The 20771-nt window shown below is 49.6% G+C and overlaps 9 protein-coding genes across 9 annotated transcripts; 5 read left to right on the top strand and 4 right to left on the bottom strand.

Annotated features, from left to right (window-relative positions):
• The first annotated feature begins 67 nt into the window (after positions 1-67).
• Positions 68-2259, top strand: POJ06DRAFT_259316 (transcription factor CRF1-domain-containing protein). The gene has a single exon (XM_056188365.1). The coding sequence runs from the start codon at positions 260-262 to the stop codon at positions 1964-1966; it is 1707 nt and encodes a 568-aa protein (XP_056041828.1). The 5' UTR covers positions 68-259; the 3' UTR covers positions 1967-2259.
• A 517-nt stretch (positions 2260-2776) lies between these two features.
• Positions 2777-4752, top strand: POJ06DRAFT_259307 (S-adenosylmethionine synthetase). The gene is made up of 6 exons (XM_056188364.1): positions 2777-2931; positions 2991-3006; positions 3123-3197; positions 3256-3283; positions 3357-3576; positions 3640-4752. Exons 1-6 carry the CDS (start codon positions 2897-2899, stop codon positions 4418-4420), a joined length of 1155 nt encoding a protein of 384 aa, XP_056041827.1. The 5' UTR covers positions 2777-2896; the 3' UTR covers positions 4421-4752.
• On the bottom strand, positions 4753-5853 carry POJ06DRAFT_259305 (uncharacterized protein). Its single transcript, XM_056188363.1, has 2 exons — positions 5636-5853; positions 4753-5475 (listed from the first exon to the last, which is right to left on the bottom strand). The coding sequence occupies exons 1-2, from the start codon at positions 5648-5650 to the stop codon at positions 4963-4965; spliced, it is 528 nt and encodes a 175-aa protein (XP_056041826.1). The 5' UTR covers positions 5651-5853; the 3' UTR covers positions 4753-4962.
• A 64-nt stretch (positions 5854-5917) lies between these two features.
• POJ06DRAFT_150391 (uncharacterized protein) lies at positions 5918-9587 on the top strand. The gene is made up of 5 exons (XM_056184658.1): positions 5918-6804; positions 6851-7073; positions 7129-8434; positions 8482-8619; positions 8666-9587. Exons 1-5 carry the CDS (start codon positions 6396-6398, stop codon positions 9521-9523), a joined length of 2934 nt encoding a protein of 977 aa, XP_056041825.1. The 5' UTR covers positions 5918-6395; the 3' UTR covers positions 9524-9587.
• A 64-nt stretch (positions 9588-9651) lies between these two features.
• POJ06DRAFT_240083 (uncharacterized protein) lies at positions 9652-10769 on the bottom strand (the record flags this gene model as incomplete). The annotated part of the gene is made up of 4 exons (XM_056186074.1): positions 9652-10093; positions 10147-10247; positions 10315-10686; positions 10752-10769. The coding sequence occupies 4 exons, from the start codon at positions 10767-10769 to the stop codon at positions 9652-9654; spliced, it is 933 nt and encodes a 310-aa protein (XP_056041824.1).
• Positions 10770-10926: 157 nt separating this feature from the next.
• On the top strand, positions 10927-12178 carry POJ06DRAFT_150382 (uncharacterized protein). The gene is made up of 2 exons (XM_056184657.1): positions 10927-11457; positions 11541-12178. The coding sequence occupies exons 1-2, from the start codon at positions 11173-11175 to the stop codon at positions 11676-11678; spliced, it is 423 nt and encodes a 140-aa protein (XP_056041823.1). The 5' UTR covers positions 10927-11172; the 3' UTR covers positions 11679-12178.
• Positions 12179-14153: 1975 nt separating this feature from the next.
• Positions 14154-16289, top strand: POJ06DRAFT_259297 (glycoside hydrolase superfamily). Its single transcript, XM_056188362.1, has one exon. The coding sequence runs from the start codon at positions 14510-14512 to the stop codon at positions 15869-15871; it is 1362 nt and encodes a 453-aa protein (XP_056041822.1). The 5' UTR covers positions 14154-14509; the 3' UTR covers positions 15872-16289.
• POJ06DRAFT_259296 (histone-fold-containing protein) lies at positions 16290-17764 on the bottom strand. Its single transcript, XM_056188361.1, has 5 exons — positions 17427-17764; positions 17221-17354; positions 17015-17133; positions 16770-16954; positions 16290-16708 (listed from the first exon to the last, which is right to left on the bottom strand). Exons 1-5 carry the CDS (start codon positions 17622-17624, stop codon positions 16415-16417), a joined length of 930 nt encoding a protein of 309 aa, XP_056041821.1. The 5' UTR covers positions 17625-17764; the 3' UTR covers positions 16290-16414.
• Positions 17765-18091: 327 nt separating this feature from the next.
• POJ06DRAFT_259291 (DNA replication regulator SLD3-domain-containing protein) lies at positions 18092-20738 on the bottom strand. The gene is made up of 4 exons (XM_056188360.1): positions 20432-20738; positions 19285-20378; positions 18952-19236; positions 18092-18904 (listed from the first exon to the last, which is right to left on the bottom strand). Exons 1-4 carry the CDS (start codon positions 20624-20626, stop codon positions 18550-18552), a joined length of 1929 nt encoding a protein of 642 aa, XP_056041820.1. The 5' UTR covers positions 20627-20738; the 3' UTR covers positions 18092-18549.
• Between the last annotated feature and the right edge of the window lie 33 nt (positions 20739-20771).

Raw genomic sequence — 20771 nt, 5'->3', positions numbered from 1 at the left:
CTCAATGGAAGCATGGACCCTGCGAACGCCAGTCAGGTCCTGCGAGAGTGCTAAATTCCCAACCGCCAAAAAAAAATTTTGGGATCACACTATACCTCCGGTTTACTTAGTATAGCCAGCCAAATACCAGTAACCAAATTACAGCACGTGTTCTTTAGCAGCCCGACGTCTGCCTAAAGCCATCTATTTAGCATAATTTATAACTGCCTCAGTGCATACTCGATGATAACTAGGATATCTTTCTTTTTCACTATTGGCAATGATTGTATTGAAATCGGAGAGAATAGAGACTAAGCATTCCATCACACATCAACACTCGACAAGCGGTAACACACCACCGTTAAGCAAAGGCGCTCTAGCGCACAGCGCCAGAGGCAAACGCAAGCAGTTTTCGTCGTCGATGACGTCGTATTCGCGGAAAAGCAGTAACAAGCAGAAGCGGGCCGCAAGGAGGCACAAGCATCAACCTGGTGCCTACGATAACCCTTACAGCTCCGACAGCAGCGAGAGCAGGAACACGAGGCGCCCTACCAGTTCCAACGAGCGTACCAGGCCGCAGATGAGATCGCCGAAACGGAGGCGCAATAGTGCTTCGTCGTCAGCCTTTTTTCAGTCCAATCGTGACATTTTGGATACGCAGCTCTTCGCGTTCATAGCCGAGGCCGAGGATGCTGGTTCGGGAGCGTTCGAGTTCGATGGTCTAGATGAAGAAGAAGATGACGACGAAGATGCCGACGAAGATGACGACGAGGATGGTGACGATGAGGACGTGAGGGACGAAGAAGGTGACGGAGATGACCAATCTGATCTCGACGCGGAGGAGGACGATCAATACGACAGAGTCGCCGAGATGCAACTGAGCAATGAAGCTGACGGCGATGCTGCTGAGGACGACGAGCAGATCGAGCTCGAGGAAGAAGCCGCAATTGTTGAAGAGCTTTCATTTCAGGAATTAGAGCAAGCCGAAGACCCGTTTTCGGAACTAGCTGCTCTCGGAGTGTTTTCCGATTCCAGGTCAAGCTCCGGCTCCGATGATGATGATGACGACGACGACGATGAATTATCATTTGCGGACACGCTCTTCGTTGACAAAGGCGATCCCGCACTGCGGCATATTGTCTCCACAGCTCCTCGAAAGTACCACGACTCTGACGATGATTCCTTCATACTGGACTACTTCTTTTCGTCTGGTGAGTCAAGCGACGATGATCAGAAGGACATGTCGGTCAACCGTATACAAACATTTTCTAAGCGTCGCCGACGCCAGCGCCACAGCACCTTCAGTGACGACATTGAGGAGTCTGAGGTTGATGATGAAAATGAAGGATTCGAGCTAAAGACTGATGAGATGTCGGGAATCGAAATGAGTGTACGCAGAGTTGCCAACTACTATGACGGCGACGACGGCGAGTCCACAGACGAAGACGAGAATCTTCCTCCGCCCAGCCATAGGAAAGTTGGCCATCGGGGGACTGAGATTCTAGTGAGCTCTGTTACGGCTAGCAAACCGCCTGTTCTGGGATCGTGGGTCCTGCCTGTTGGTCGTCGGATAGGAATCATCAATGGACTTGCCACACGGACACTTAGCCCACCACCTTATCCTCGAGGAGATGATGGTGAAATTGATACTGACGCATACACATCGCACGAGCGTATTCGTCAGCATCACGATTTTGCCAGTTCGCCGTCTGTTATGGCGGCGGCAGCTCGTAATGGTGGCACGTTACGGGGTGGCGCTCGCACGTTCGATCGAGATGCGTTTGGTAGTGACAGCGAGCAGAGCGATGTTGCGCTAGAAGAGTTTATTTACATGAGCGAGCTAGATGACGATGAGCAAGAAAATCTGTCGACTGCTGAAACAATTCCAGGTCCGACGTCGACACCTGTTTGGGAGGGCAGGTTCCACAGCAAGTTTCCGCTGTCAGCTTTTAGGAATAGTTCTAGCATGCAGTATAGAAGTATATAGTACATATCGGTCATGTCATTTGATTTCATTTGTCATTTATTGAGATGGAAGTTCGGGGTGTTAATGTTTATGTGAATCGTATTTGGCAGTATGTTTCGGTTTCTCACGTATTGTGTATTGTGGTTTTGATTATAAGCGTCGCGTCACAAATATACAATTGCTTCGGCTATTACCTGCTTGGTTTAATGCTATTCGGGACGCGCATCAATTGTTTGACTTATTGCGCGATGGCAAAAAGTGTTATTGTACTCATGCTATGTTACGAAATAAAAGACACGATTAGTATGATGAGCATAATTCGAATTTCGCTTCTGATGGCTGCTTTCTCGCTACCGAGTACGAACAGTACGAACCAATGACTCGCATTCGGCAGTGCACGCAGTCAGAAAATGTCAGCACCAGCAGAAACATGACGGGTTTTGTACCGGATCCACTACTGATTTACTGATTGCGCAATTTCAGGGGCAGCCCAGGCTTTGCGAGAAATATCATCACGCGCCGCAAAAAATATCACCATCCAAGGGTCCGACCACTCGGTACCACAGCACGCGACAGAAACTGGTTCCCTGGCTGCTAGCTCAATTGTAATATGCTAATCGGCTTGTAGATATCTAATTTTAACAGATTAATGATTCTAGTGCACTGGTAATTGCCACTCACGTAAGTTGGAGCAAGTATAGTGCCATCTATTGGACTAGGTCCAACAGATACGCGTCATAGAGTTTTGTTAGCGAGTTTGATATTTCTACACGCGGGCGTCGTGCGCGTGCTGATAACTTGAACTAAAAATTTTGTCCGCGTCCTTTCCCGCTGTCGTCCCCTTGTCTGCTTTGTTTGCCGGCCTCGAGTAAATCCTATTTATCCTCTCCTCGCTCCTCCGTCCGAACAGCTTCTAGTCTGTATTCACACTCGTACTCATACATATACATCATGACTTCCTCCGAGCACTTCTTCTTCACCTCCGAGTATGTACCTGTTCCTTGATTGCCATGTTCTAGTCTGTATGCTAACTAGCATCTTCCAGGTCTGTCGGCGAGGGAGTACGTGTTCCTTTCCTTAATTTTTTTTGCTCAACCCACCACATATGCTCTAGATTTTTTGAGGGGTCTAGCTGAGTCTCATTGTCGTTCACCCCAGTGCTAATTGGCAATTGTAGCACCCCGACAAGATTTGCGACCAGGTTTCCGACGCCGTTCTCGATGCCTGCCTCAAGGAGGACCCGTACTCCAAGGTAAGTTGCGCCTACGCACGGGACCTATATCAGCAACTAACATGTCGAATTTGTCCAGGTCGCTTGCGAGACTGCCGCTAAGACTGGTATGCTGCGCCTTGGCTGCTACTGACTAATGATGCTGTTTTCGGTCCCAGTATACTGACACAACGCGAACAGGTATGATCATGGTCTTTGGTGAGATTACCACCACGGCCAAGCTTGACTTCCAGAAGATTGTCCGTGACACCATCAAGCACATTGGCTACGACGACTCTGAGAAGGGCTTCGATTACAAGACTTGCAACGTTCTTGTCGCCATTGAGCAGCAGTCGCCGGATATTGCCCAGGGTGTCCATGTAGAGCGCAACTTTGAGGACCTCGGTGCCGGTGACCAGGGGTGAGTTTGATGTTACTTGTGCTTCCGACGTATCGACCTCGAATAGGAATTGACTGGGTTTAGTATCATGTTCGGCTATGCCTCTGACGAAACTGAGGAGCTCCTCCCCTTGACCGTCGTCCTTTCCCACAAGCTCAACGCTGCACTTGCCGCTGCCCGTCGTGACGGAAGCCTTCCGTGGCTCCGCCCCGATACCAAGACCCAGGTCACCGTTGAGTACAAGTATGAAAACGGCTCGACTGTCCCCATCCGAGTTGACACTGTCGTCATCTCGACTCAGCACGCTGACACCATCTCCACCGAGGACCTCCGAGCTGAGATCCTCGACAAGATCATCAAGAAAACTATTCCTGCCAAGTACCTTGATGACAAGACCATATTCCACATCCAGCCGTCTGGTCGCTTTGTCATCGGCGGTCCCCAGGGTGATGCTGGTTTGACCGGTCGCAAGATCATTGTCGACACCTACGGTGGCTGGGGTGCCCACGGTGGTGGTGCTTTCTCTGGCAAGGATTACACCAAGGTCGACCGTTCCGCTGCATACGCTGCCCGCTGGGTCGCTAAGTCCCTTGTTGCAGCTGGCCTCGCCAAGCGTGCTCTTGTCCAGTTCTCGTACGCCATCGGTGTCGCCGAGCCACTCTCCATCTTCGTCGACAGCTACGGCACCAGCAAGTACAGCTCGAACGAGCTTGTCGCCATCATCCGCAAGAACTTTGACCTCCGCCCTGGTGTCATTGTCAAGGACCTCGACCTTGCTCGTCCCATTTACTTCAAGACCGCTTCCTACGGTCACTTCACCGACCAGGCCAACCCCTGGGAGAAGCCCCGCAAGCTCACTGTCTAAATTGCCAGGTAACATGCATGCATGAAGGAGAGAGGTGAAAAGTTACTCGTATAATTAATAGTCTCGTATCATTAATAGTAATTACTGGAAGTGGAGTCGGCCAGGACGGTTTTCCAAAATGGACAGTCGCGGCTATTTGCTTATGTGTTATTACTGTATCGTTTGTACACGTCTTTCATTGTAATCAACTCAGATGGGCGTCGAAGATTTTAGATTACTAGCTGTTTTACTAGATAGATTTTCATTCATGTAAAATAATGAGGTCGTGGTTAGAGAGTTGTTGAATGTCATCATCATGAGACTATGATCGATTTGTACGAAATCAAAGGGCTTGCAATTGTACTTATAACCTTCCGCCTTCGAGATCTATTGTCGCTCTGCGCATTAAATTTCATATCTAATTCAACTGAATTGTGCAATGCCGAATATTCATCGTAAGTAGATGAGTCTAACCAAATAGTAAAATACAACACGGCTGTCTTGCATTCCATCCTTCCAATTTTAAGATCCTGTATTCCTCCAATGTACGCCACACCACAACTTTACATAACCGCGAGATTACCGAACTTCTCCGAGTAGCCAGGAACATCCCATCTTCCCTTGGTGACCATCTCCTTGACCTTCGTCTCGAGCTCAGGCTTGGCAGCAATAACCTCAGGAACCGTGAGATCCTCAAATGGTCGTGCAGATTCAATATTATCGAGCGTCTTAATCAATTCAGTAAGCTCAGCCTCCACCTTGACCTCAGTCGCCTTCGCGTTCTCGAGAGCCTTGACCTCGAACGCCTCGATGGCCTTGATCTGCTCCGACACGTCGTAAGTAACCGGCTTGAACGTCTTGAACGCGGCCTCGATCTCGTCGACAATAGCGGTATTCTTCAACACGGAACGGTAGTAGGCAAAGTCGACAGTAGATGGCTGGGCCTGGAACTCGACGACTTTTCTGCGGGCGTCCTCGTTGCGCTTGCGGAAGGCCTGGAGCGACGCGACTGTTGTGCCCTTGAGACCAAGCGAGGAGGCGACCTTAGCCCAGTCGAGCTTCAGAGCGGCGGAACGCTGTATTATCACAAACTCGTCAGCTTATTTTATGATCCCATTTCCCAAAATATGACGATGGGTTGGACACCAATCGGAAACTCGCTCAGCAGCTTCGACGCCGATTCAATTCCTCCCATCCCATCACAATTCAGTCAGGCAATAAAACTAAGATACATACAGCAACAGCAGACATTGTGAATCCCAATTGTCGGGGTTGTTCGGTGGATTCGAAAGGAGGTAATGGTGACTGGAGATGTGCTTCGAGAACTTGATCGCTTCCGATGAAGTGTCTGGCAGGTTTTGCCCGTTGCGTTGACGGCGTAACTTGGAGCACGCAGGTCCACCAATCCCGAGGCTCGCAATGTGTGCGGAAACTGTCACCCAAAACGCCACGTGAATTGCTATTTAAGGTTTCCATGTTTGGGTGTCCAATGTAATTGCTTACTCCTCAATATGTACCAAATACTTTGACAGAGCAAGCTTGTTGCGAATAAGCAGTCAAATAGGCACAGACTGATTTTGTTGCTGCTGCTTTATTGCTCTTATTACTTATATTGTCCTAAATAAATCGTCGTTGTAAGATATCAGTCGAGTTCTCTGAGTAGAGACGGTGGGCACCTTTTGCGAGAGTATACAAACTGGGCTATGACAGCATCTCCGACTAGATAGATGCGTGGTCACTAATTAGAATTGTATTACGCTTTAGTACCGTGTGTGAATCCCTGCATCACTGCATTTCCTATAATACATGCGGATGCCTAAGTAAACAGAGTTTACGCGTTGGGATCGATCGCGTTCGATTTCGCTCTCGCGGACACTACATCCTTTGGCACGCGCCCCAGTTGTCTCCTAACCGGTCGGACCGCTTTCGAGGTTTTCACCTAATCATAGTAGCAGTGGCAATGATCACTCTCGAGTGACAGGGCTCGGTATCAGTAATGTCCGAGTCACAGACACAACCGTCGCAGTCGCAAGACGTCGGCGAAGTCCATCTCTCACTTCCTCTGGCATATCAGCAAACTCTAGTAACCGAACTCCTCGATGAAGATGCCTTGTTGATAATCGCCCGCGGTCTCGGTCTGCCCCGCATTGTCACGAACTTGATCCACGCATATGACGTTGCGGGCGGCAACCTCGTTCTTATAATCGGTGCCGATGACAGAGAAATCGAGTGGATCGGCGAAGGTCTGGCCGAACTGGGAACGTTGAATAAGGGTACTATGAATCGTACTGGGTTGACGGTCGTGAATACCGAGATGATGAGTCTCGAGAGACGGGAGATGCTGTATAGCGCCGGCGGTGTGTTTGCAGTAACTTCACGGATTTTGGTAGTTGATATTCTCTCAGGTACGATCTTTGATTCACGGGCTGGTGGAAGGCTAACGCTAGATAGACGTCATCGCTACGAATAAGATTACAGGTATTATCGTTTTACATGCTGAGAAAGTGACAGCAACATCGCAGGAAGCCTTTATATTGCGTCTATTTCGCGAACGCAATAAAGCGGGGTTTATTAAAGCGTTCTCAGATATGCCGGAGTCTTTTATAACTGGATTCTCTCCCTTGACGAATATGCTGAAGCATATGTTTCTCCGGAAGGCATCATTATGGCCACGGTACGTATTCCTTCTCCGTCTGTCCAGTGTGAATAAAAGGACTGATGCGTATTAGCTTCCAAGTCTTAGTCGCCGAATCTCTTGAACAAGACGTCACGACCCATCGCAAACTCAAGGACGTAATCGAAGTTTCAGTAAGCCTGACGCCGTCAATGAAAGAAATCCAGACCGCAGTGCTCGAATGCGTCGACATCTGTCTCCGCGAACTCCGACGGTCCAGCAACGCCATCCTCGACCTCGACGACGACGACTGGGCTGTCGAAAACGCACTCCACACGAACTTTGATGTGCGGATTCGGAGACAGTTAGATCCCGTTTGGCACCGACTAAATTATAAGTCTCGGCAGATGGTCTCGGATTTGACAACGCTGAGGCAGATTCTAAATTACCTGCTCAACTACGATTGCGTGTCGTTTAATAAGATGCTGGATATTGTGATTGCAGCGAATACGCCGAGTCCGGGGAGTACGAGGTCAAACAGCTCGCCGTGGCTGTTCCTCGACGCAGCGAATGTCTTGTTTACGGTAGCGAGACAGCGGGTTTACGTCGGCGCGCCAATTACTGACATCACCTCCAGCGAGGCCGGGGGTGGCAAGAAGCAGGATGATTTGTTTCCTGACGGAATTACACCGGTACTGGAGGAACAACCAAAGTGGGAACAGCTTGGAGTTCTGCTTGACGAGATTACAGCGGATTTGTTTTCAAATCCGCATGCGACGGCGGGCAGCGAAGCGAACACTGTACTTATCATGTGCGCGGAGGAGAGAACGTGCGACCAGATCAAGGAATACCTCTCCGAGCGAGGCCATGCTAAGAGTGTGGAAGAGCAAGAAGACCGCGGCGCGGCCTGGCATATGCTGAGACGCAAGTTACGCGAATATATTAGTTGGAAGCCTGGTTTTGCGAATGCACGCCAGGAATTGTTTGTGGACAAAAAGGCAGATGACAAGAAAAAATCCGCAAACGCTGACAGAGACAAATCCTCGCAACCACAGTTTCGGGGACGACCACCACCTAACAAGCGCCGTCGTGTTCGCGGCAGATCCGCGGTCGCCGCTTCTTCGTCGCGCAAGGGCAGTGGTATGGCGATCGACTTGGACGAAGTTGACTCTTCAGATGTTGTCCAGTTACTCGAGGAAAAGTTTGAGAACGAGGATATTGAGTCGAGCATAGCGAAAACCGTAGCGGCAACTGAAGCATTGGATACGCCGGACGAATATTTCTTTGAGTTGTTTGATATGAATGATATAGTCGCGGTGCTCCCGTATGATGGGGACATGGATGATTACGTGTTGGAGGAATTGCAGCCGAAGTACGTCATTATGTATGAGCCAGATGCAGCATTTATACGCAGACTAGAGGTATGTGTAACCTTGCCCTGAATTGGCGAATCACTTACGAAGAAAAGGTGCATCGTGCGTCGAATAGGGATAGCCAGCTCAAGATTTACCTGATGTACTACGGGGACTCGATAGAAGAGCAGCGTTACCTCAGCGCTGTTCGCAAAGAGAAAGACGCGTTTTCGAAACTTATTCGAGAGCGAGCAGTATGTAGTAATCTATGCCATTTAGGTCTCCCACTGACGGTAGTAGAATATGGCGATGGTAATGACGACAGACGTGGACGACTTGGCCGCACCAGAGGATTCATTCCTGCGTAAAGTCAACACACGAATTGCCGGCGGTGGACGCATGGATGTGTTAGTGACTCCCCCGCGAGTGATTGTCGACATGCGTGAATTTAGATCCTCGCTCCCATCCCTCCTACACGGTCGACAGCTCGTCATCGTGCCGTCCATGCTGACAGTCGGTGATTACATCCTCTCCCCGCACATCTGCGTCGAGCGCAAGAGCATACCTGATTTGATCAGCAGTTTTAGAGACGGTCGACTATATTCCCAGTGCGAGACGATGACGCATTACTACAAGACCGTCGTACTGCTGATCGAATTTGACCAGAACAAGAGTTTCTCGCTCGAGCCCTTCTCGGACGTGTCTGCCTCGACAGTATCAGCATCAGCCGGCGCCGGTGGAGCAATCGGAGGATACGATTTGCAAGCGAAGCTTGTCCTTCTCGTGCTCTCATTCCCGAACCTCCGCATAATCTGGTCCTCCAGTCCGTACCAGACCGCAGAAATCTTTCTGGAACTCAAACGCAATCACGAAGAGCCAGACCCTGAGACAGCAACAAACGTCGGGCTGGACGAGCTAGGTGAGAACAGCGACTCGGCAAATTTGTATAACCAGGCCGCCCTGGATATGGTGCGCAGCATGCCGGGGATCACGGCGGTAAATTACCGGAATTTGATGTACGATGTCGAGAATTTCCAGCAGCTGTGCCAGATGTCGGAGTCGGAGATCGCAAAGAGCGTTGGTCGTGAGGCGGCCCGGAAGGTGTGGAGGTTTATTAATCGGGATCTGCGAACGCGACAGGAAGAGGAGGATTCGTGAACTGGCATATGCATCGGAATGGCGTTACGGTTTGTCACTCTGTAAATAGACAAGTACTTCTGCGCATAATTGGACCAGACTCTACCTAAAACAAAAAAACGCCCTTTACTTCCTAAATATACACCAACTTAATCGTCACCTTCTTCATGCTCCAGCCACTCTCCGAACTTGGCCAGCCGCTCTTCTTCGACGTTCCCTTCTTCTTCTCCATGCTTCTTTCCAGACTTTCGATACCTTACTTGACCGTCATATATCGATGCTTTGAGCTGCCGTCCGCTAAAATACCGACCGTCCATTTTACTGACGCATTCGAGCGCATCGTCTTCGTCCTTGAATTTGATGCTTATTACGCCGTCAGGCTCGAGATCGTATAAAACGACATTAGATACAGGGCCGATCTCTTCACATCCCTCCCGGATATCCTCCTTGATGTCAAGAGCAGCAGCAACATCGTCTGCTAGTTCCTGGACCGTGAATACGTGTTTGAGGATCACGATTTTGCTCCACCGTTTATTGGCCGCGGCCCGTTGCTGTGCTTCAGCCTCGTCGTCGTCCCAATCTGCCAGTTTACTGCGTCCAATTAGTCGCCGCCGTTGCATAAATTCGTGAATATAGAAACATACTTATTCAACCTCTGTACGCTCTTTAATATTTCGCGTTTCTCGCGCGCAGTTCGTTGCTGGATCGGCTGAGTTTCTTTCTCGACTTTATAGTCCATATCCGCCTATCCACAACAAATCAGTGATCCCAAGTCCAATACAAAAATATAACCACTCAAGATTTGTTCATACCGGCTGCACCCGTATAACCGGATTCTCGATGTCGACCTGCAGTCCGTCGACCGTCTTCTTGCCGTCGAAACGAATTTTCGTCTCGTCTAGCATATCAACCGCCAGCGCCACGCTCTCAGCCCTGAAAAACACGACCAGCGCATCGCCTTTCGCAGTCCCGTCGTCGTCAGTGTATATCTTTATGCGCTTCTTGCCGGTCGAGATATCTTCGGCGATGAGGCCGTACTTGCCGACGATGGATTCGAGCTCGTCGAACGTGATGTCCCGCGGCAGGTTTGTGATGTAGACCGCCGTGTTCTTCTTCTGCGGAGGAGCGGCGGTGGATGAGGCATCTTGTCTGGGCTTTTTGGAGTAGGATGATCGTGCTGTGGACTAGACTGTTTGTTAGACGACGGTGGATCACGACTCGCGGGCAAATGAGATTTTGTGTACGATACCTTGCGCTTTCCGGACATTGTAATCCTACGCACTCTCAGCCCGAAATACAATATATACTTGTGTCTAAGGAGATAATATATTATGTGGTCGTTTATACTGTGAAACAGAACCCACGCACAGTATGAGGGCATAAAATCGACTGACAGGGAATCAAAAGCCAAGTGACGTCGTTCGTTGAAACTTTACTGCAAGGTTCGGCCACGCACACACAAGGACTCTCCACATCAACCATTTAGCTGCGCTCAGTTCTCGCCACGGTGAGCAAGGAGTTCGCACGGGTATATCTGATTCCGCCCAGAAAGTACAATTGCTGCGAGGTGTATACAGCATTACAGAGTGCTTGTGCTGCCAAGCTATACGATTCAGCTTTCCTGATCATCCGCGAACCGGAAACTAGCTCCTTCCGCACGCAAACCGACAATGGGAAGTTGTCTATCGTCTCCGAGCGAACCGCCCTCGCGCCGACAGACGACCGCAACCGGAAATGGTCAACGTCTAGGCTCTGGCGTGGGAACTACGCCATCGGGTAAGCAAGCAACCTCGACGTCTGGAGGGGTCGTCAGGAAACAAGGGATTGTCCCGGGGTCGACTACGACATCGTCTCGCATGATGGGTACGGGACGGACGGGAAAGACATTAGGTGGAGAAAGTGCTTCGTCGCCGCCGCCAGAGGATCCGAGGGTCGCCGCTGCTCTGGCCGCAGAGGTATGTATTATATTCCGTGCTTCATTGGGGGAGTCGTGGTAGAACGAACGCTATGCGTTGGACGTGGACTAACAAGGCAATAGAGACGAAACGTGTCGAAATCGACAGGAAAGCTGAGCGCGAAGCTGGAGGACGAGCGAAGGAAAGGAAAGGCTAGGTTGTTACAGGAAGAATCCATCGCGCAGCAGAACGCGAAGGCGCAGCCATTGGTTTTTGATTAGAATTTGTGCTTGTCATGGCATAGAGATGGAGGAATATAGGTCGTTTACGAACAGTAAGGCCGGATGCGGGCATTCCTGTTCCGGCTTTGCAGTTCTATGTGAGTTATGAAAGATCTTGCGGTATCGCGGTCATTCATGATATATGGGTACAGCGACGATTCTGCAACATACCGCTTTTTAATAGTTCCTCGCAAAGTATTTCGTGATGTGGATTATGTTTCATGGAGTTGGTTATTTCATTTGATTTGTCGGTACGATAGTATTGATATTGTTATTCAGAGAATACAAGCGACAGCTTTGATAATTGCTCTATAATTTCCAGTTTCAGTACAGAAGTGACACATTAGCAAACGCGCTATGGCAGACCTCGGATGGCCGTCGCGTCCGCATACATCAAAGCCGTACTGTCTAAAGCGACGGGTTGGTTTTTCATTATACAAGCAAATTGATAGAACAATTGGTAATTTCTTGCTTACTAATGCGAATACAATTAAGAAATTTTAACTATTCGTAAGTAACTAATATTCGTAAAGTATTTTTTCTAAGTTTCAAACTCCCTTGTTGCATTGCATAAGTTATCCCTAAACAGAAAAGCATTAACTTCCTCATGGTGTCCGCACTCGCGGAGAGTCTACGGCGGTCCAATAAATCTCTTCCTTTATTGGAACAGTGCCTAATTGCTGATGAAGTACTGTATCAGGCGCCACAATATTATTGTGGTGGTGCTGTGGTTTCATTAAGTGCTGGATGTGACATTCATTTTCGGGGCCCCGGGCCCCGCACGCCTACATTTGTTATATACGTCGTTGATATATATGTTTACGCATTCCATTTGGGCACTACTCAACTTGTGACGTGGCGATTGGGAGAGTATCTACAGTTACCAGTAGTAGTTTTACAGAACGCACTCAACGATCCTGTCCTCCATCCCCGCGTAACCACAGCGGTTGAGCCCTTTCTTTTGAATCCTTGCGCAGAGCGCGACGAGAATAATCCTTATAAAGTACGCGTAAGCCTAGCATTAAGCCCAGCCGCATGCAGTGAGGCGATCAGTCAGGCGGAAGCGAGCGGCGCCTCTAGAAGTAGAGGGCTAGGGTACTCGATAGAGCTGGCGCACAACCCAAACCCTTAACTTTTCAATTTTTTCGGCGTCCGCCGTTTTGTCGCTACTATAAACCCTAAAGCAAAGCCAACAAACATCATGTTATTTAATAATACTAGTTACAGAGATTAAGAGAACGCAAAAGAGTAAGAGCAGCCGCTCAGGGATCGGATGTAGCTTTGGGCAAGGCAACAATTTGCCAACCCGAATGACTTAGATGCAGAAAGATCTTGATTTAATTGGCGGTGCGCGCCTTGTATGCAGTGGATATGGAAGGGCATGGTCATTAACTCATAATCTGTGCAATTGGCTTGTTCCTTTGTGCCGTCAATCGGTCATATCATACTCCGGTGACTCTTTGCAGCCGTTCAGTTCGTGACTATGAAACGTACGTTTTATCGCCGGGAAGTGGCGTCGTGCTGCTCCAGAGTTGCATATAGATCCAAGTGGTTGGAAATATCGATAGGCTATAAGTGAAGCGGCGTTTTGGCTGGGGACGAAAAACGCGGGAGATCGACTACTTGACAGCTGGATGATAACAGAACGCCATGATCTGCAGATGGCTGCCGCACAATAGTGCAGGTGTTCAAGAACACAATACTGCAATTTCGAGCTGTCAGACAGCTTCTGTCATTGGCTGGCCTTAGACCCGACGACAGCCAAGCCGTGAACATACAAGTACGTTACAAACAGCCAGTCAGGAGACTGCAATTATTATCCACACAAGATTAGAGATGGAACATACGCAAGTCGCAGGTTTCTCTGTGTAAAAAACGTGTCTGTAACATGGACACCAGAAAGAGTGTCGCTCACCACACGCTGCGAACCAACTATTCTGGGAAAGGGGGGGAATGCTTTGGTAAAACTTGCGACGCGCTGTTTTACTGGCGGTCTCAGCCCCTGGCTTTTTTTGCGTGCTATTGTTACTATTCGCGTGTCCTTTCTCCGCCTTTACTTTTGCGTCTGGTCAGCAGCGTGCCTGGTTGCCAGAATTGATGGCAATGACGTCTGTTCGTCATTTTTGCTGTTCAGTGGTGACAGACTTTCATTATTGTAAATATTCGTGACGGGTTCTTCGGCCAGCAAATTTGGTTGGAAATTAATGCCAATGTTACTGGTCGTAGTGCAATTTTGCACGCATAGACCTAGACCTTTTTAGGATTGGCGTACCTGGGCCTGTGCTGTAAAATCACGCACCCTAAGCTGAATTGGGTCTAGTGTTGCAACCCTAATGCAAGCGTTCCTGCACAATCCCCTTTTTTCCGTTTGTTTACATCCGGCGGCTGCAGTGTGCCAATTGGTGACACAAGACTGCAAAGTGCAAACTGACGTGGAACGAACCTCAACGCCAACCCGGCTCGGCTTTCGCACTGCTCCTCCATCACAAACTTCCACGCCATCCACCCCCAACAGTAACTTCCTCTTCTCTTTCCTACTCTCTCATCTTCACGCTCCTTTCCCACACTCTCCAGCCGTGCTCTTCAGTCGTTCTTTTCCAGTTTGTGTTTGTCGCGTCCTTCAGTCACTCCTTACTACGCGTCTTCTTGATTCGCTACGGTGCTTCTCGTCACTCCTTACCTCGCTTTTTCCAGCTTAATTGATTTTCAATCAATCGATTGTTTTCACGGCTAATCGTTCCACCAACTTCAGTCCCTCCTTTGTTTGTCATCGCGTGTCTTCGTTTTTCTCGAACTGAACCGGTCCGATCCAAGGTGCATAATTATTCATCATGGTCAAGTCCGCAGCTGTCGTTCTTCTCGCGCTCGTCGCTCTCCTTCAAGGGGTCCTTGCCCAGCCCGTTAATGTCCAAAAGCGCCATGCCCACAATCTTCATCGTCGCAGTCCCTCGCCTGTAGCTGAAGCCGAGCCAGATGTCGTCTATGTGACCGTCGCGGCCACTGTCACCGCTCAGGCCTACCAGAACGACGACGGCGTCGTCGTCGTCACCGCTGTTGTCGACCAATGGGGTAACCCGATCGTGGAATCCTCCACAACCACCTCGATTGAGCCTACTACCACCTCTGTCGCCTACGTCGCTCCCGCTGTCGCTGTTGCAGATGTGTCGTCCTCGTCGTCCGCCGCTCCCACCACCTCTTCGACCGTGGCCTACGTCGCTCCCGCTGTCCTTGTTGCAGATGTAACGTCCTCGTCGTCCGTCGCTCCCCCAACCTCTTCGACCGTGGCCTACGTCGCTCCTACCACCTCTTCGACTTCGGAGTACGTTGCGCCCACGACTTCCTCGACCTCAACCACCGCTCCCGAGAGCTCGCCCGCGTCGACCTCGTCCTCTGCTCCTGCAGCCTCCAGTTCGTCCTCGTCTGGCAGTTTCAGTGGCGCGAAAGGTATCGTTTACTCGCCATACAACGCTGATGGTACATGCAAGTCTGCTTCCGACGTCGCGTCTGATGTTTCTAATTTTGGCTCTTATGAGCTCATCCGTCTCTATGGCGTCGACTGCGCTCAGGTTGAGAACGTGTGGGCTGCCATCTCATCCAGCCAGAAGCTCTTCCTCGGGATCTATGATGTTTCGGCCCTTGATTCTGCTGTTAGCGCCATTGCCTCCACTGCTGGCACCTACAGCTGGGACCAAGTCCACACTGTGGCCATTGGTAATGAGCTCGTCAACTCTGGCCAGAAGTCTGCGGACGAGGTTGTGTCTCTCGTGAACACCGGTCGCTCTCTTCTCCGTGCCGCTGGCTTTAATGGGCCAGTCGTCACTGTCGACACGTTCGTTGCTGTCATTGCCAATCCCTCGCTCTGTGCCGCATCCGACTATGCCGCCGTCAACTGCCACCCGTTTTTCGACGGTAACGTCGTTGCCCAGGACTCCGGTTCCTTCGTCCAGACTCAGATTGGCCGTGTCTCGGACGTGTGCCCCGGTCAGGATGTTCTCATCACCGAATCTGGCTGGCCCAAGCAGGGTCAGAACAACAACGTCGCCGTCCCATCTGTTGAGAACCAGAAGGCTGCTGTCACGTCATTGGTCGAGTATATTGCAGATCAGTTGATCGAGTTCACCGCGTTCAATGACTACTGGAAGCCGGATGGCCTGTTTGGTGTCGAGAAGTACTGGGGTATCCTCGACTCATAAGCTTCGCTCGGTGTTGACAAAATAAAAAGTTTAAAAAATGTCATAAAAAACCAATGAAATTGCCGGGACGGGACTAGGGAACGACTTTACGTTGCGACGATGGATACATGCTCTTGTATGAAATTTTGTTGGTTTTGTAGCTACACATTTGTTCCATTTTCCCAGCTTTCTATTTTACGGCACGAATTTTTATACGGTAATTGGCGAATCACATGGTATGATCGGAGGGGACAAAGCGGGATCAATGTATTAGATGCGTTGGATGGTAGAATGTGTGAGAACACAAATTATGCGTTACGAATTCGTGTTGCCTTTATGTATTGTTGTATTATGGTTTATTTACCCCCAGTGATATTTACAAGCGCCTTTTATGTGTTTCGAGTTTTGTGTATAGAAATCAATAATTCCTGAGCCGAACGTCTTTTTGTCCACGACAGTGGGAGATAGATGAAAAACACTCTCGCCGATTCAGTATTATACATTCTGCAACTATTATACAAATGAATGAAGCAAGAATCCATGCACATGCGCCCCATTACCAACTTAATCACTGTCCTCGTCCTCGCTGCCCGACAACGCATCCGGATCTTTAGCCAGCAATCTGTCGCGTGACGACGGTCGTGGAGATCGGACATTTGCAGTGATGTCGAGCGGGCCGTTGTCTTCATCATCCAGGTCGTTCTTTGCGTCTTCGAACGCGTCCTCGGCTGATGAGCCATCTTCTGGCGGCTCCGGGTCATCCCCTTCCTCATCATCGTCGTCTTCTTCGTCCTCGACTTCCTCGACTTCTTCTTCCGTGTCCTCGACTTCGGTCTCATCCTCGTCCCGGACTGATGGCTACAATTTTCCCGCATTAGCCCACGCCCCAGTATTAGCTCGAGTGTATGGACGTACATACCTGTCGAGCAACCACTTTCCCGTTTCCGACCTTGGCCTTCTTTACTGTCCTCTCTCCAGCTTCATGGTCATCAACTGTTGGCGGCTCGTCACCGTTCTCTTCGTCAGCACCAACCACCGCAATCTCACTCTCGTCCACAATTTTTGACGGCTTCTTGTGCTTCGTGCTCGCCACCTCGACGAATTCTAGCTACGTGAGTACTCCCACACGTTTTGTACAAACAACCAATACGGGACGAAACGTACTGTCGACTTCGGCTTTTAACCGCGGCAAAAAGAAGTCTAGTTCTAGCAATTCTATCGCTTTGTACACGTCGCTCGGATTCACGGTTCGCCGGCCGGAGCCAATAGTAAGATCATTCGCCCTACGCCGGCATCAGCTCGTCAAACTCTCACTCTCCTTCTCGCGGCAGCTAGGGCATCGGCGTGAAGACAAAGTACAAACGACATACGTAGATGTTAAATAATTTATAAACACGGTCGCGCTTTTCGACAGCGCTGTCATGGCGTCTTTCTGGATCTGCGTGTTGGCGGGAAGTACGTGCTTTGCCAACCTCGTAACTGTCGCTTTCGGCAACATGTAATCCTATACTCCTTCGTTAATTTCCTTTTCTGCTCGTCTCGATATCCATCGCCGCTTGCGTGGCTGGATACGCACGTCGATGCCGTGGGCGTGGGAATGCGACGTCGTCGTTGTAGGTATGCCTGTCGCGTCGTCGAGCGCCGGTGTAGCTTCTGCCGACACCGTAGACACCGATTTCTTCACGCCCCGTGGCATTGCTCTTGTCGTTGTCGACCGGGAAGGGGACCTTGTGGCTCGATACTGTTGTCCAATCTCAAACTGCACACTACACATAGAGGAGGAATATCCTCGCTTGCTCGGATAGGCCAATTCTCCGGCAAATACTTGTGCGGAATAAACGCAGACGAACACGTAAGATGTGTGAATATGCCGGGTGACGGTAGGGGATCCGTGGACGACTTTTGCGGTTAAGGCAGGCGCGGCTGAGGGTTGAGGCCGCGGCGCGCGTGTTACTGAAGTCGGGCGACGCGTTGGTCGGGAACCTCCGAAAAGTTCCTCATATCAGCCAAACCCAGCACTTTCGTCAGATCCCGTTTCACAACCGACTGGCGACTTTTAATGGCACCAAGTTTATGTCGAGCGCAATTGGTTGATGAACTGGCGGGCGAACTTGTCAGACCAAATAGTTTTCGCTGGCTTAATGACTAAGTCTACGGAATGCCAACAGCCCTTCTAGTTCCGCACCTCCGCTTGCACTTTGCACACATTTAGTGGTTCACGATAATGATTGAAGATTTCTTGCTTACTAATGCCAATTTTTTATTCGTAAGTTATTCGTAATATTCGTTTGTTATATAAAACCACGCCTTCCTGTCCTGCTCTATCTAATAACCCTGAAACCCTAATGTAGCACGTTTTGGGAAATTACAAGGTCTATATACAACATGGTCTCCAGTAGTGGCTAGTGCTCTAAGCGGGCATGATCCAATACCCCGCTTCTCGAGAATCCTCAAGAATCTATCTGTTTGGTCCGCATGTTTTCTACTAGTCTTCAATAAGACAAGGCTGTTGCAATATGATGACGGTGATGACGGTGGTGATGATGATAATGATGATGATGATGATGATGATGATGATGATGATGATGATGATGTTGATGACGATATTGATTTGTCCAATCACCGCGCGACCGTCAGATAGGCAAAACGCATCACACACCTCATCGTTTACTCTCTTCATCACAACTTCGCAGTAATCATCACTTCTTCGTGGTTATATCAATCTGTCGCCGCTCAAGCGTCTTCTTGCTGACCAATAATCCGCCACGAGCTGCAGCCGGTTTTCGTCCCTTTGTATTCAGATCCGACCTGAGATCTGCGCACTTCAAGATAGACGAACTTAACCCACGAACAGTTGCATTAGGGGCGGTCGTGGACCTGCTCTTTGATCGTGAATTTTTCGACGGCGCTATTGGTGAGAAACCTTCTTCTTGCTTGACTTTCTTGGATTGGCTGGGACCAGCAGTAGGCGATGACGGCGCATCGATCGATGACTTCTCACCGCCACATTTCTTGAGAAGGCGTTGTGTCTGTTTCGGCAACCGCGAACCATAACTATGTTGTCAGCATGACTTTCTTCCTAAGTCGCCATTGCAACTTACAAAGGGACAATCACTTCCAAACAAAACTCTCTAACTTCATCTGCTTGCTGCTTGCTTGTCGCTATAATAAAATCGAGACTAGAAACTGTCTGCCAAATATACAACCTATCAAATAATACGTCGAGAAGTAAATTCAAGTTCGGGCCCATGTCGTGTTTCGTTGGCCGTTTCTTTTTCGCGCTTACTTTCGTACGGGTGTCATCTGCAGCAGGATCAGCGGCTTCAGTGGTGCGAGAATGTTGTTGCGCGAGAATCTCGAGGGCTAAGATAGCCTGCAATTTCGTCCTACAATGGTCAGAGATAATTAATCAACACGGTACTAACCCAACGTACTCTCGCTTCTTAATTTCATCGACCCTTTTTGCACGCGATTTTGGCAGCCGAACATCCTCCTCCATGTTCCACCAACGCTGAACAAAATGCTTCTCATGATCCAGCGACCTCAAACCAACCATACTCTGCGCAATGATCGCAGGAATAGAAATCTCCGAAGATGGGTTCTCGGGATTAAAAAGGCCGATCGTGACTTCATCCATGCCGTGCGCATTCTCCAGCTCGAGCAAAATATTCGGTAATCCTGACTTGTACTTGTAGTCCGATTCGCCGACAGTCAGGATCATTTGCTGTAGAACTTCCACGATTTTTTCTGGGTTGTCTTTGCAGAGGGTGCGGAAGCGGGCAAGGGTGAGCTTGGCGAAGTAAGTGAGCGGGGACTTAGAGACGTAGAGGACTTCGAAGTACATAGCTTGCATGTGCTTGAGAAGTTCGCGCGTTGAAAGGTCCTTTAGTGCAGGCAAGGGGACTGTCGTGGGGGATGCTGAGGTCGTGGTCATTGACGTCTGTGACGCCGATTTCTCAGATGCGCCCTCTGCAGGTGTTGGAGGCACCATGCTGAACGACTCAAGAAGCGAAGCTACTGCTGGATTTGGTATTCGGGGCTCAGCAAATTCCACCCCAATGCCCCTCCAATACCCATCAAAATCCTCGTCCAGAGTAGTATAGTCAGGAATACTCTCGTCATCATTTCTCATACAAACGTCCGACAACTTTTCTCGTGAAGCAAGAGACTGTCCCGAAGTGCTTCGGCTAGTCTTCCACATCGTCCGAATATGCTTCACTTTAACATGATCCGGCAACACAGTGAGCATGTACACATCTTCTCCAACCTTTTCTATCGCGGCCAGACTCTTCCCCTCTTCAATCTTCACAAATAAGACCTTATTTCCCAATCCGGGAAGCCGCATTTCGAATGGTCGGGACTTGGTCATCGGGTGACAGAGATCGTGAAATTTCTCCATCTTTGTTGACGAAGAAGATATTGATGGAGAGGTAATGCTTGCTAGTATACTGATTGGCACATATTCCCGCGGTGCTGCTTTTATAGGTGTAATGCTCAAGGGGGGCGACAAGGCATTCTGTTGAAACGGCTGGACTTCAGTGTTAAACGTAATTCTCCACATACCACAACGAGTCTACTCACATGAATGACAAACGGTTTCATGTATTCCGGCGCCGTCTCGACATATTTCCGTTTTCTCCGAGTCGGAGGTGACGATATCTGCGGAACGGGACGAGCTTGGCCTAGTGGTGGTCCAGCGTTTTGCTGAGCAGTGACATCGGCGAGCACGAGCTCATCCTCGACATGAGCGTCAGGACCTAGTGCGTCACCGCTCATTGCTGACTTTCTATTATTATATTCTTACAACATGGCTTTCGATGCTCTATGTTAAAAACAGTCGTAACAAATGTTGTACCGGTCTGCGTTTGTGGTACCCGTTGTAATCTCCCTATGCTCTGAGGGGTCGGGTTAGGGCTTCGTA

The sequence above is a fragment of the Lipomyces tetrasporus genome (genome assembly GCF_029532465.1).
Source record: "Lipomyces tetrasporus strain NRRL Y-64009 chromosome Unknown POJ06scaffold_9, whole genome shotgun sequence".
Taxonomy (NCBI): domain Eukaryota; kingdom Fungi; phylum Ascomycota; class Lipomycetes; order Lipomycetales; family Lipomycetaceae; genus Lipomyces; species Lipomyces tetrasporus.
This window is presented reverse-complemented; position numbering and strand designations above follow the sequence as displayed.

Bases quoted from the DNA above. Each gene is read 5' to 3' on its own strand.
- POJ06DRAFT_259307 (XM_056188364.1), top strand. From the start codon at position 2,897: ATGACTTCCTCCGAGCACTTCTTCTTCACCTCCGA. The intron at 3,284-3,356 runs GTATGCTGCGCC...CAACGCGAACAG, and splicing joins CGAGACTGCCGCTAAGACTG to GTATGATCATGGTCTTTGGT. The intron at 3,577-3,639 runs GTGAGTTTGATG...GACTGGGTTTAG, and splicing joins CTCGGTGCCGGTGACCAGGG to TATCATGTTCGGCTATGCCT.
- POJ06DRAFT_259296 (XM_056188361.1), bottom strand. From the start codon at position 17,624: ATGTGTAGTGTGCAGTTTGAGATTGGACAACAGTATCGAGCCACAAGG. The intron at 17,355-17,426 runs GTGCGTATCCAG...GAAGGAGTATAG, and splicing joins CCCACGCCCACGGCATCGAC to GATTACATGTTGCCGAAAGC. The intron at 17,134-17,220 runs GTATGTCGTTTG...ATGCCGGCGTAG, and splicing joins ATAAATTATTTAACATCTAC to GGCGAATGATCTTACTATTG.
- POJ06DRAFT_259297 (XM_056188362.1), top strand. From the start codon at position 14,510: ATGGTCAAGTCCGCAGCTGTCGTTCTTCTCGCGCTCGTCGCTCTCCTT.
- POJ06DRAFT_259291 (XM_056188360.1), bottom strand. From the start codon at position 20,626: ATGAGCGGTGACGCACTAGGTCCTGACGCTCATGTCGAGGATGAGCTC. The intron at 20,379-20,431 runs GTGAGTAGACTC...ACTGAAGTCCAG, and splicing joins TGAAACCGTTTGTCATTCAT to CCGTTTCAACAGAATGCCTT. The intron at 19,237-19,284 runs GTACGTTGGGTT...TGACCATTGTAG, and splicing joins GATGAAATTAAGAAGCGAGA to GACGAAATTGCAGGCTATCT.
- POJ06DRAFT_259316 (XM_056188365.1), top strand. From the start codon at position 260: ATGATTGTATTGAAATCGGAGAGAATAGAGACTAAGCATTCCATCACA.
- POJ06DRAFT_150382 (XM_056184657.1), top strand. From the start codon at position 11,173: ATGGGAAGTTGTCTATCGTCTCCGAGCGAACCGCCCTCGCGCCGACAG. The intron at 11,458-11,540 runs GTATGTATTATA...ACAAGGCAATAG, and splicing joins CCGCTGCTCTGGCCGCAGAG to AGACGAAACGTGTCGAAATC.
- POJ06DRAFT_150391 (XM_056184658.1), top strand. From the start codon at position 6,396: ATGTCCGAGTCACAGACACAACCGTCGCAGTCGCAAGACGTCGGCGAA. The intron at 6,805-6,850 runs GTACGATCTTTG...AACGCTAGATAG, and splicing joins GGTAGTTGATATTCTCTCAG to ACGTCATCGCTACGAATAAG. The intron at 7,074-7,128 runs GTACGTATTCCT...GATGCGTATTAG, and splicing joins AAGGCATCATTATGGCCACG to CTTCCAAGTCTTAGTCGCCG.